General features: G+C 38.0%; 1 protein-coding gene across 1 annotated transcript; it reads left to right on the forward strand.

Moving 5' to 3' along the window:
• The first annotated feature begins 4,686 nt into the window (after positions 1 to 4,686).
• LOC306897656 (B-cell receptor CD22-like) lies at positions 4,687 to 9,571 on the forward strand. The gene is made up of 10 exons (XM_079462588.1): positions 4,687 to 4,828; positions 5,335 to 5,539; positions 6,845 to 6,910; positions 7,145 to 7,488; positions 7,564 to 7,806; positions 7,961 to 8,224; positions 8,299 to 8,377; positions 8,566 to 8,602; positions 8,721 to 8,784; positions 8,922 to 9,571. Exons 4-9 carry the CDS (start codon positions 7,278 to 7,280, stop codon positions 8,760 to 8,762), a joined length of 876 nt encoding a protein of 291 aa, XP_079318714.1. The 5' UTR covers positions 4,687 to 4,828; positions 5,335 to 5,539; positions 6,845 to 6,910; positions 7,145 to 7,277; the 3' UTR covers positions 8,763 to 8,784; positions 8,922 to 9,571.
• Positions 9,572 to 13,239: the final 3,668 nt, after the last annotated feature.

The raw sequence follows: 13,239 nt of genomic DNA on the forward strand, positions 1-13,239 counted from the left end.
GTGGATTACTTACCTTGTTACCTGTGGATTACTTACCTTGTTACCTGTGTATTAGTTACCTTGTTACCTGTGGATTACTTACCTTGTTACCTGTGTATTAGTTACCTTGTTACCTGTGTATTAGTTACCTTGTTACCTGTGGATTACTTACCTTGTTTTACCTTTGGATTACTTACCTTGTTACCTGTGGATTACTTACCTTGTTACCTGTGGATTACTTACCTTGTTACCTGTGGATTACTTACCTTGTTACCTGTGGATTACTTACCTTGTTTTACCTGTGGATTACTTACCTTGTTACCTGTGTATTAGTTACCTTGTTACCTGTGTATTAGTTACCTTGTTACCTGTGGATTACTTACCTTGTTACCTGTGGATTACTTACCTTGTTTTACCTGTGGATTACTTACCTTGTTTCCTGTGTATTACTTACCTTGTTACCTGTGGATTACTTACCTTGTTACCTGTGTATTAGTTACCTTGTTACCTGTGGATTACTTACCTTGTTACCTGTGGATTACTTACCTTGTTACTTGTGTATTAGTTACCTTGTTACCTGTGGATTACTTACCTTGTTACCTGTGGATTACTTACCTTGTTACCTGTGTATTATTTACCTTGTTACCTGTGGATTATTTACCTTGTTTTACCTGTGGATTACTTACCTTGTTTTACCTGTGGATTACTTACCTTGTTACCTGTGGATTACTTACCTTGTTACCTGTGGATTATTTACCTTGTTTTACCTGTGGATTACTTACCTTGTTACTTGTGGATTATTTACCTTGTTTTACCTGTGGATTACTTACCTTGTTACTTGTGGATTTTTTACCTTGTTTTACCTGTGGATTACTTACCTTGTTACTTGTGGATTATTTACCTTGTTTTATTAGAAACCAACATCATGTGTTGAATGTAGGTGTTGCTATGGTGATGTCAATCATAATGACTCCTCCCCCTCTGATCTTTCTCATCATTCTTCAAGGTGAGTCACTGATGTTAAACATTTATTATTCAAACAAACCTTTAATTCTGTTTTCTATAAAACACTTAATTTAATAAAGATTAATTATTTAGTTGTTTCTGTTCAGACTTTAGATTTCAGTCTCAACTGTTAAATGATCTTTAGCATAAACACCCTTCACATACAAATGATAGAAAAAGGTTAAACACTTTAGACATTCATCAGAATCGGTTCTGCATTTGTAGAAGCTGTTGTTAATGTATTCATTGTGATTTGTGTGTTTCAGGAGTTTATAGTGCTGATGATGGTTGGGGTGTAACTTACAGCTCTTCACACATCTGTGCACTAAAGGGCTCAACAGTGACTATAAACTGCACTTATAAATACCCTCCTGAACACAAGATCACAGAAGTGTTCTGGACGAAAGTTGACAGTTCTGATGCTCCAGATCTGTTTAAGGACTCTGAATACAGTGAGAGGATTCAGTATCTGGGAGATAAACAGCACGACTGCAGCATCAGACTGACTGATGTGAGAGAGACAGATTCACACGAGTATTATTTCAGATTCATCACTGATAAAGGGAAATGGATTGGTCGTCCTGGAGTGACTCTTGATGTCACAGGTGAGAGTGAAAGAGTGTTTGATGATAATAATGTGATGTGTTGAATGACATGAGGAGGATCAGTGTTGTGTTGTGTTCAGATCTTCAGGTGGAGTCTGAAGGTGAGAGAGTGATGGAGGGACATTCAGTGAATCTGACATGTAAAAGCAGATGCAGTCTGACTGACACATCAACATTCATCTGGTTTAGAAACACACAGACATTAAATGACAGAAACAAGAAACTCATCCTGCCGTCAGTTAGAAGAGAGAATGCAGGAGACTATAGATGTGCTGTACAGGGACACAATCTCACATCACCTCCTCGACGTCTCAATGTCATCTGTAAGTTCACTCTCAATTCTTTCATTATTCACTCAGAATGCCTTTGTTATCACTAATATACTGAATATAATCTCTCAATAGATCATCCAGATGAACCAGTCATCTCCATCAGTTCTTCTGGTGTAATAGTGGAGGGTGAGTCAGTGAATCTGACCTGCAGCAGTGAATCCAATCCACCTGTTCACATCTACAGCTGGTTTAAAGAAGAATCAAACATCATCTGTTGGATCCGGACAGATGCTCAGCATCAGTAACTTTAATTCGAGTCTCAGTGGATGGTTTTACTGTGTGGCTCAGAATGAAGTTGGATCTCAGAGATCAGCTGCGGTCTCACTCACTTTAAAAGGTGACAATAACTCTTTATATTCAGTTTAAGGTAGATCATATAACATGTAACTCAATTCATGTTGTCTTTTTCAGGAAATATGGTGATGTTTTACTCAATCATCGGAGCGTTGACATTTGGAGCTGCATTTGTGGTTGTGTTTTTGCTTGTTTGGTAAGATGTGTATGAACGAATCAAATTGATATTTGATCAAAAAGGACGAATCACTTCTGTTTCACTACGAAACATTTAACACTGAATAGAAAATATTACGAGACTATGGTATCAAAATCTTAGTGTTATGCGAGAGCTGTCATGATTCTGCTGCATCATGTCATGTTTCTCTTGGTTTAGTGGCAGGATCATGACAGAACCTCATGTTAAATGTGGAGAGAGACATTATTGTTCTTATGGCCTTCCATACTCTCTCCGGTCTCGTCATTGTTCCCATCCTCTTGTTACCTCGTTATTGATTAATGCCTACACCTGTTTCCCTCTTGATTTGCTCCCTTATTTAATGCCCTTGTGTCTTCTGTCTTGTGCTGGTTCATTGTGGTTTGTGTGGTGAGTTCCTGTGTTATGTTAGTTTAGTCATGTGTAGTTTATGTCAAAGAGTTAATTTAAGTTTTGTTTCAGTGTAGTTAGTCTTAGTCCTGTCATGTTATGTATCCATGTTTTGTTCTGTTACCCCTCGTGGGTCTTTGTTTGATTATTTATTAAATTATTTGTTAACCCCTTACCCGCTGTCTGCACCTGGGTCCTCTCTCCGTGTCTCACCACTCGAGAATCATGACAAGAGCAACTTTTCCATCTTTCTTTATGACATATTTACATCCTGTTTGTTTTTAAGGAGAATCAGGTGGATGAAAAAGAGAAATGAGTCACGGGTAAGTGATGTAGTAATACACTTTCTCCTCTCTGATCTGGTTTGTGTGAATATCTTTGAACAATGACTGTAGATGTTTGTGTTATTTGGCTTATTTTTTTGGTTTGTTCTCATGACAGATAGATCATCACAGTCCTCCTAATGACAGCAATAAAACATCTGATCCTGTGTATGAAAATGTAATGGTAAGTGTTTTGATTTCTTCATTCCAAAAGTGTAAAAGTCGCTGTGCAAGACAAATAACATTAGATCCTCCAAACTCTCTCTGTCTCTGTCTGTCTCTCTCTCTCTGTCTGTCTCTCTCTCTCTGTCTGTCTGTCTGTCTGTCTGTCTGTCTGTCTGTCTCTCTCTCTGTCTGTCTCTCTCTCACACACATTTAGACTGCTGATCAGAGCTGTGATGATTCAGACTATGAGAATATTACAGGACGTTTCTGATCTCTAACTCTTTTTGATTGTCAAATTATGCTTATAATTTACATAATTTCATAATAACTTGTTTACTATTTTACTCACTCATTAACCGAACAAAAGTTGTAGAAGAGACCAGTGAAAAGCCATTTAAATCACGTGTGTGTGGAGCTCTCAATGATTGACAGGATTGATGATCTGACGTGACAAATTTTACAAGGATTTGACGAATATGTGCCAAAGTAAAAACATGTATTTTTGTGTTTTCCCTTGTTTACCGTCTTTGCTTAAAATGTTACATCTAACTTTTGAAGATAGCACAAGATCAACTTTTTTTACTGAATTTGTAAAACCCACCTGACTACAGAAATAAGGTCTCACCTCACTGCAGGAACACACATTTATTATATCATACTAACGTTGTATAGGGGAAAATCCCCTTTTTATATCAATTATCTTTTTTGTTAAATATCTAGACATGCCGATCTGCAATTCTGCTACTCACCACTGGGGGCCGCTGCTCACATTTTTGAAATCACTGATTAATGTGAATTTTGTTTTATCATAAGCGTTATCATTGCTGATGTTGACATGTAAAAGTAAAAATCCTTTTTTTAATAAAGTCTCAACTTTGGTTTCTAAATATTGAGGTTTGTTGCTTTTTTGGGGGGTTATACTGGTCACAGTTCAGCACATGTGGTGCTTGTCAAGGTTTTTGAGGCCGTGTGTTCAAGGATGATGTCATTAGAAGAGCATCACAATGAATAGAATTTAAAATAATATGAAAGAATTCAAATGAGAGGATACAGGATAAAACTTAAATGTATCAGAAGTTTGGCTCCAACCCTTATTAAACACTGAACCAACAGACTAACAGACTGCTATTGAGACATCCAGGCAGGTGTGTTGAAGTAGGCAGGAGGAAATTCTTGCAGGTCTTAACTGGCTTTATAGCTGCTCTCTTGTCACGTCTTTATATTTTGCCCGTATTGCCGATGAGGGCATATATCACCACAAATAAAGACGGGCACCATTAACGCTTCATCTTAAAATACACTGTGAAAAAGGACGACCCTTTTTAGAAGGATAAAACTGGCTGCTCGAGAATCAGCCAATCAGGAGCGTCAATGTGCCCAGCACCAGCGTGCGGAAGGAGACAGTTAAGTTTCGGTTTTCGGGAAAAGTTTGGAAGAGAGCGTTGGTGTTGAGAGACTGTGAAGTTTTATATTTATATTTGTTCTGATACTGATCGTACTCATTTGCGAGTTTCTAGAACTGTGTGCGTGCAACTACCAGTGAGTATACTGAAGTTTGTTGTTGTTTTCACCTCAGATTGATGTCGTGGCATGTTGATTATCATCGTATAATAGCGGAGCTTATTTAGCACTGCTAGCGGGTTTGATTCTTATGGATGCTAATAACTAATGAAGCGTTAATCTGCAAGCTTAACATGTCTTAATTAAAATAATGTCTTTTCTCCGTTGTTCATGCACAATGTGTAACATTGTTTGATTTAAGGAGTAACTTTGCAGTTAATACCTATTTCATGTTCAGCCAAATGTAGTATGTTATATTGTTACCGTTATTGCGCAGCTAATTAATCTTTGAACAGGTATATATTATAACTGTATTTTCTAAGGTTGTATTCGCTTGGATGCAGTGTTATAATAAATGCTTATTACTATAGTCATACATAACAAAAAGAGGATTTAATCTTTAATTGTTTTGGTTAATCATATACCTGTTAGGCATGTTATAACTATTTAACATTTACTGATTTATGCCTGTACCTTTGTTTCAGAACCACACACACCTTCATATTCAACTCTTTATTCTAATAAACACCTCAACGAACATCTTGTCTGCATTCTAATCGATGCTCCGTGGCGGCCATAAACCTTTAAAGACCAGTCAAATTATACAGTCCTTTCCAACAAACCTCTAGTGATGCTTTAAGCTCCTCCATCATGTACTGATGTCTCAGAGTCTGTGAAGAGCGTGTGAAGGTAAGAACAGCATTTATCATCTCGCTTTACTCATTATCATTTCATTTTTTCAAGATTTACACTTAACTTTTCCACTACAAAAACAGATTTACTTGTTGTTGTTTTTGTAAGAGTAAGTGATCTCTCTGAACAGTGTGATTTACTTGTGTTTGGTGTCTCAGAGGCCGCCGGTATAAAAATCTGCTTTCTTCACATTAATATTCTCTGTAAGAGTACAAACCCTAACAAGAGTATTCAAAAGCTTCCTAAACTTTCTTGTGGCAGCGGACACACATGACACGACTGTTCACGTAGATAAAGAATATAGAGTTCTAGCATTGATGTAGATAGCCCTGTGTGAGATAACCAGGAGAACATCTGACAAACATAAGAGTGCCGTGTGAATGTAGCTGTAGATGTTGAGAGGTTTCAGTGATGTTTTATTAGAAACAAACAAACTAAATGAAGAAAAGAGTTGAGCTGAAACACTTCATGTTGTAACACTTCCTTTGGTTTAAAGATGTTACTCTGAGGGGTTCATCTTAACTTTGACATGTACTGATAAAAACAACTCTTCACAAAACAAACAACACAAGTCATCTGCTTAAATGTTATTTTCTTCAGCAGAGCTTAATAAATGTGTCAAAATTAAACCCGAGACAATAGAAGTCAGAGATCTTGGAGGTCTTTGTCTCTTCAATCACAATTCAATGAGACAAAAACAAACTTGTCTCTTGGCATGTCCTGTCGTTGATAAGGTGTGTGATGAAGTGATGACGACGATGACGATGACGATGACGATGAAATGAGTCACAGCTCCCTTAAATTATTTGAGTGTGATGCAAAGATTGAGAGCGATGCAATGATAGTAATCCTATAATCCTCCATATGAGAAAAGGTCGCTTGAGATGATGTTCAGTGAATAGTTGTCCTCAGCGCCACTTAGCTGACCATGTGCAAGGCCATGTGCTGTAGCCTTGATGCTGGTGTGGACTACTCTTGCATTCACTGTCTCTAGAATCCAATACATACTCACAAAAGAACATGTGGTAAATAAAAAGTCCTTTAGTTGAGCAGAAACTCAAAGAGTTCTCCACGCAGAACTTTGGATGAAAAAGAAGATAGCACAAGATCAATCCTCAGACTTCTCTCTACCCAACAAACACTCCCTTATCTATGATGTCAGTGTTTATATACCCAGTTACCTCCAGGCAGTAGCGCCCTGTAACTGTTCCTGTTGTTACTGCTCGTGACTCCAATACATCACAACAGAGTATAGCATTACAAAAAAGTAACATTTTGTCCGTTACAATGTGTTGAATGAAGGTGTGGCTATGGTGATGTCAATCATAATGACTCCTCCCCCTCTGATCTTTCTCCTCATTCTTCACGGTGAGTCACTGATGTTAAACATTTATTATTCAAACAACCTTTAATTCTGTTTTCTATAAAACACTTGATTTAATAAAGATTCATTATTTTGTTGTTTCTGTTCAGACTTAAGATTTCAGTCTCAACTGTTAAATGATCTTTAGCATAAACACCCTTCCCATATACAAACAGAGAGGGGTTTTCACACTTGTAGAAGCTGTTGTTAATGTATTCATTGTGATGTGTGTGTTTCAGGAGTTTATAGTGCTGATGATGGTTGGGTGTAACTTACAGCTCTTCACACATCTGTGCACTAAAGGGCTCAACAGTGACTATAAACTGCACTTATAAATACCCTCCTGAATACAAGATCACAGAAGTGTTCTGGATGAATGTTGACAATCCTGATCCTCCAGATCTGTCTAAGGACTCTGAATACAGTGAGAGGATTCAGTATCTGGGAGATAAACAGCACGACTGCAGCATCAGACTGACTGATGTGAGAGAGACAGATTCACATGAGTATTATTTCAGATTCATCACTGATAGACCTGAAGGGAAATGGATTGGTGCACCTGGAGTGACTCTTGATGTCACAGGTGAGAGTGAAAGAGTGTTTGATGATAATAATGTGATGAATGACATGAGGAGGATCAGTGTTGTGTTGTGTTCAGATCTTCAGGTGGAGTCTGAAGGTGAGACAGTGATGGAGGGACATTCAGTGAATCTGACATGTAAAAGCAGATGCAGTCTGACTGACACACCAACATTCATCTGGTTTAGAAACACACAGACATTAAATGACAGAAACAAGAAACTCATCCTGCCGTCAGTTAGAAGAGAGAATGCAGGAGACTATAGATGTGCTGTACAGGGACACAATCTCACATCACCTCCTCGACGTCTCAATGTCATCTGTAAGTTCACTCTCAATTCTTTCATTATTCACTCAGAATGCCTTTGTTATCACTGATATACTGAATATAATCTCTAATACATTTCGTTGCAATACATTTCGTTTCACTGTACTTGTATGTGTGTAATGACAATAAATTGAATCCAATCCAATAGATCCTCCAGAAAAGACTCATGTTGTAGTGAATCCATCTGGTGTAATAGTGGAGGGTGATTCAGTGAATCTAATCTGCTTCAGTGAATCAAATCCACCTGTTCACATCTACAGCTGGTTTAAAGAGAATCAAACATCATCTGTTGGATCTGGACAGATGTTCAGCATCAGTACCTTTAATTCGAGTCTCAGTGGATGGTTTTACTGTGTGGCTCAGAATGAAGTTGGATCTCAGAGATCAGCTGCGGTCTCACTCACTTTAAAAGGTGACAATAACTCTTTATATTCAGTTTAAGGTAGATCATATAACATGTAACTCAATTCATGTTGTCTTTTTCAGGAAATATGGTGATGTTTTACTCAATCATCGGAGCGTTGACATTTGGAGCTGCATTTGTGGTTGTGTTTTTGCTTGTTTGGTAAGATGTGTACGAACGAATCAAATGGATATTTGATCAAAAAGGACGAATCACTTCTGTTTCACTAGGAAATATTTAACACTGAATAGAAAATATTACAAAAGTATGGTATCAAAATCTTTAGTGTTATGCGAAAGCAACTTTTCCATCTTTCTTTATGACATATTTACATCCTGTTTGTTTTTAAGGAGAATCAGGTGGATGAAAAAGGGAAATGAGTCACGGGTAAGTGATGTAGTAATACACTTTCTCCTCTCTGATCTGGTTTGTGTGAATTTCTTTGAACAATGACTGTAGATGTTTGTGTTATTTGGCTTATTTTTTTGGTTTGTTCTCATGACAGATTGATCATCACAGTCCACCTCATAACAGCAATAACATCTGATACTGTTTATGAAAATGTAATGGTAAGTGTTTTGATTTCTTCATTCCAAAAAGTGTAAAAGTCTTTGTGCAAGCCTAAGAACATTAGATCCTCCAAACTTAGTCAATACCTGCTCTGTCTCTCTCTCTCTGTCTGTCTCTGTCTCTCTCTCTCGTTTAGACTGCTGATCAGAGCTGTGATGATTCAGACTATGAGAATATTAAAGGACGTTTCTGATCTCCAACTCTTTTTGATTGTCAAATTATGCATATAATTTACATAATTTCATAATAACTTGTTTACAATTTTATTCACTCATTAACCAAACAAAAGTTGTAGAAGAGAGCAGTGAAAAGCCATTTAAATCACGTGTGTGTGGAGCTCTCAATGATTGACAGGATTGATGATCTGACGTGACAAATTTTACAAGGATTTGACGAATATGTGCCAAAGTAAAAACATGTTTTTTGTGTTTTCCCTTGTTTACCGTCTTTGCTTAAAACTTTTGTTAGATGTAACTTTTTTTACTGAATTTGTAAAACCCACCTGACTACAGAAATAAGGTCTCACCTCACTGCAGGAACACACATTTATTATATCATACTAATGTTGTATAGGGGAAAATCACCTTTTTATATCAATTATCTTTTTTGTTAAATATCTAGACATGCCGATCTGCAATTCTGCTACTCACCACTGGGGGCCGCTGCTCACATTTTTGAAATCACTGATTAATGTGAATTTTGTTTTATCATAAGCTTTATCATTGCTGATGTTGACATGTAAAAGTAAAAATCCTTTTTTTAATAAAGTCTCAACTTTGGTTTCTAAATATTTTGAGGTTTGTTGCTTTTTTGGGGGGTTATACTGGTCACAGTTCAGCATATTTGGTGCTTGTCAATGTTTTTAGAAGAGCATCACAATGAATAGAATTTAAAATAAAATAATATGAAAGAATTCAAATGAGAGGATACAGGATATAACGAGACAAAATCAAAGCTTAGACAAAAGTAAAGGTTACGTTTTTCATTGTACTTGAGTTATTTAAAAACTTAAATGTATCAGAAGTTTGGCTCCAACCCTTATTAAACACTGAACTAACAGACTGCTATTGAGACATCCAGGCAGGTGTGTTGAAGTAGGCAGGAGGAAATTCTTGCAGGTCTTAACTGGCTTTATAGCAGCTCTCTTGTTTGTCACGTCTTTATATTTTGCCCGTATTGCCGATGAGGGCATATATCACCACAAATAAAGACGGGCACCATTAACGCTTCATCTTAAAATACACATAGTGTTAACCACAACAGAGGCTGAAAACCCCAGTGATGCTTCAAACTGCATCATTTCTACTGTGGCATGTGAAGGTTAGAGGAGCATTTAAAATCTCTCTGTGATGAGGAAGGCGGGACGAAAGCCGTGACGCGGGGCCGGTCCCGCATCTCTCACGGAGGAGATTGGGAGCTTAAAGGACGACCGGCAGGACTGTTGACGAGAGAGGACCGGGCCCGGACATTGTGTTAAGTTTGTGTTTGTTTTATGGCCGGCAGTCGACCGTGAGGTGGCTGCAGGTCTTTACTTCCGTGTTTATTGTTTGTTTAATTAAAGTTTTATTGTTTGAATGTCCGCCGGTTCCTGCCTGCTTCCTTCCTTATATGGAACTTTATTACACTCTCTTTCCTAAATGTGTTTTTTTTCAGAGATTTACACTCTTAAAGAATTGACATACTATAAAGGGTTTTTCCAGCAGATTCCATTACATATTTTTGCAAACAACATCTCAGTCAAATGTCCTCAAAATAATGATTTCTTTCTTAGCGTTTTGTAGTCTGAAGAACATTTTTCCACTACAAAAAATACTTGTGTCATGTACTTGTGTCTGGTGTCTCAGAGGCTGCAGGTATAAAGAAAGCAGATTTTCACATGTAAACATTCTCTGTAAAAGTACATGTCTGTAATGGACCATAACAAGAGCATCTTAACTTTTCCTAGACTTTCTTGTGGCATCAGACACGCTTGACATCACTCTTTACGTAGATTAAAAAAATTGTGTTTTAGTGATGCACTTATAAACAGGGCCGGAGTGGGGCCACTTTTCAGCCCGGGAGTTTCAGGCCCAAAACCGGCCCACTTTTTCCATGGTGGAATTCCAAATTAGCATTTTTTCCTATTTGGATAAATGAAGCAACAGTTCAGCTCTTCCTATTATTTGTAGTTTTTTATTAAAAAAAATATAAAGGTTAAATAATAATTCACAGAAGAAGTTAACAAAAAATATTCCACAAGGATAGGTTGATAAATTAACAAAAGCAGAAATAAATAAATAAATAAAGCATTTGAAATGTATCCCAAACCCACTCTTCCACAAAGAGGCATATTGAACTAATGTTTACAGTTCAAGTTAACAAAAAATATTCCGCAAGAATAGGTTGATAAATTAACAAAAGCAGAAATAAATAAATAAAACATTTGAAATATATCCCACTCTTCAACAAAGAGGTATATTAACCTAATGTTTACAGTTCAAGTCACAGTACTGTTTATGGTTACATTGCGAATAGCACCAACAGCATCTACAGCATCAGTAGCCGCCTAAGCAGTGCACTGGTTTCAGCCACTTTATCAATAACGGTGTCGTTGCTTATAGACATGTGGATTTCCTTCTCTGTGCACATTAACATGAAAGCCTCCAAGTTGTCCTGACTCAATGAGCTTCGTAGCCTATTCTTCACAAATTTTAAAGTTGAGAAGCTTCTCTCACATGCAACCTGTGTGATGGACAAAGTCAACAGAAATTTATATGCTAACCCAATCACATGATAAGCATCTGTGAGGAGATTATACTGTGAGAGTATTAAATGGACACAAATGGCACAGTTTTTGCAGGAGGAACAGGTCCTGCTTTCAAGTTCCATCTCTGGTTCTTCCATATATGGCAGTCCGCCACTATCCTCCTGACCTTCATGTGTCACCTCACTACATGTCCTGACACTATAACCTTCAAGAGAGGACTGTTTCAGTCTGTCCCACTGGTATGCCAGGCTAGAAAGCTCAGTCTGTAATGTGCTAACAGTAGCTCTGTCATCAAACCTAAGCAGACATTTGCTGATTTCTTGGAGTGCTGAGTTAGGGAGCCCATTTATCTTTATTTCAGGAAAGTTTTTAGGGTCAAGACAAGCAAAATCTGAGGCAAGTTTTGCATTTGCTGAAAACCTCCTATCTATGCTACCTGCCACAGTGTCCAGAATAACATTATGGACATTCACCTCAAAGGCAGCATCAGATGAGGCTACTGGTTCATCATCTAAAAGCTCTCCTGGCATTCTTTTCTTTTTTCGGACACGCTTCTCTGGAAGTGCAGACTGCAGAACTAGTTCAAAGTTGTCCATCTCTTCCAGCTTTTCATTGGCCCAACTCACAAATTTATCAGCTGCCACTTTCACTCCCTCAAAGTCCCTGACATATTTTTTGAGGTTATCCTTTGCACCTTCAACCAGACGCTGAGCTGACAAAATATCCATTCCGTGTGTCTGTAGGTACTTGGAGAGGGGGGATGTATGTTGGAAAATGCGAAGGAAAGTTTGAGCAATAAGGATAATCTCATATTTCAGAAGATTTTCAATTAATCCCTTAGCTTTGACCCTCACTGTTGACTTCATACTTCCATCTTCCTCAACAGAGGCTAGGGTCAGCAGCAGGTCAACAAACAATGCATCCTGGGGATTACCAAAAACCCCAAAGACCTTCGTGAGAGCTTGATCCTTAGCCCACCACCTGGTTTCCCCTATTGGGCTCAGTCTCCTGTGACGTTTGTCCTCACTTGTCTCTTCCCAAGTCTGCATACGTTTATAAGACTCCCTGAGGAAAACTGCCACATCATTAAGTAGTGAGAAGAGAGATGCACTCTCTATGACACTGCCTGTTGTGTCTGCAAGTACCAGATTTAAAACATGTGCATAACACCAGACATGAATTTGTGTTGGAGACTGTTCAGACAGGAATGCAGAGAACCCTTTATACTGTCCCTGCATATTTGCTGCACCATCAGTGGAGTTGCCCACACACATGCCAATGTCAATGCCAAGTTTTTCTAATGTGTTTTTTAGTAGCTGTGTCAGATATTTACCTGTGGATTTTTCACAGTTCACCACAGCAACCAACCGCTCATGAACTACATCTGTGACATATCTGACAATGATAGCACACTGGTCCTTTGATGTGACATCCTGAGTTGTATCAATCTGAACCGAAAAAAGTCCTGCCTCTCTAACCTCATCTGAAATTGTGCCCTTAATGACCTGGCTGAGAGCATCCACAACTTTCCCAACAATGTCCTTTGATAGCAGAGTCACAAGAGATCCTCTACCTTTTGCACCAGTGTCATGATGCTTCTTGCTTTGCTCAATACAACTACTAACATGCTGTTGAAGGCACAGATCATAACGACTCAAAAGTATTACCAACTCTAGAAAGTTGCCATGATTGACTGCAGTATCTTCTA

The sequence above is a fragment of the Barbatula barbatula genome (genome assembly GCF_947034865.1).
Source record: "Barbatula barbatula genome assembly, chromosome: 8".
In the NCBI taxonomy this organism is placed as follows: domain Eukaryota; kingdom Metazoa; phylum Chordata; class Actinopteri; order Cypriniformes; family Nemacheilidae; genus Barbatula; species Barbatula barbatula.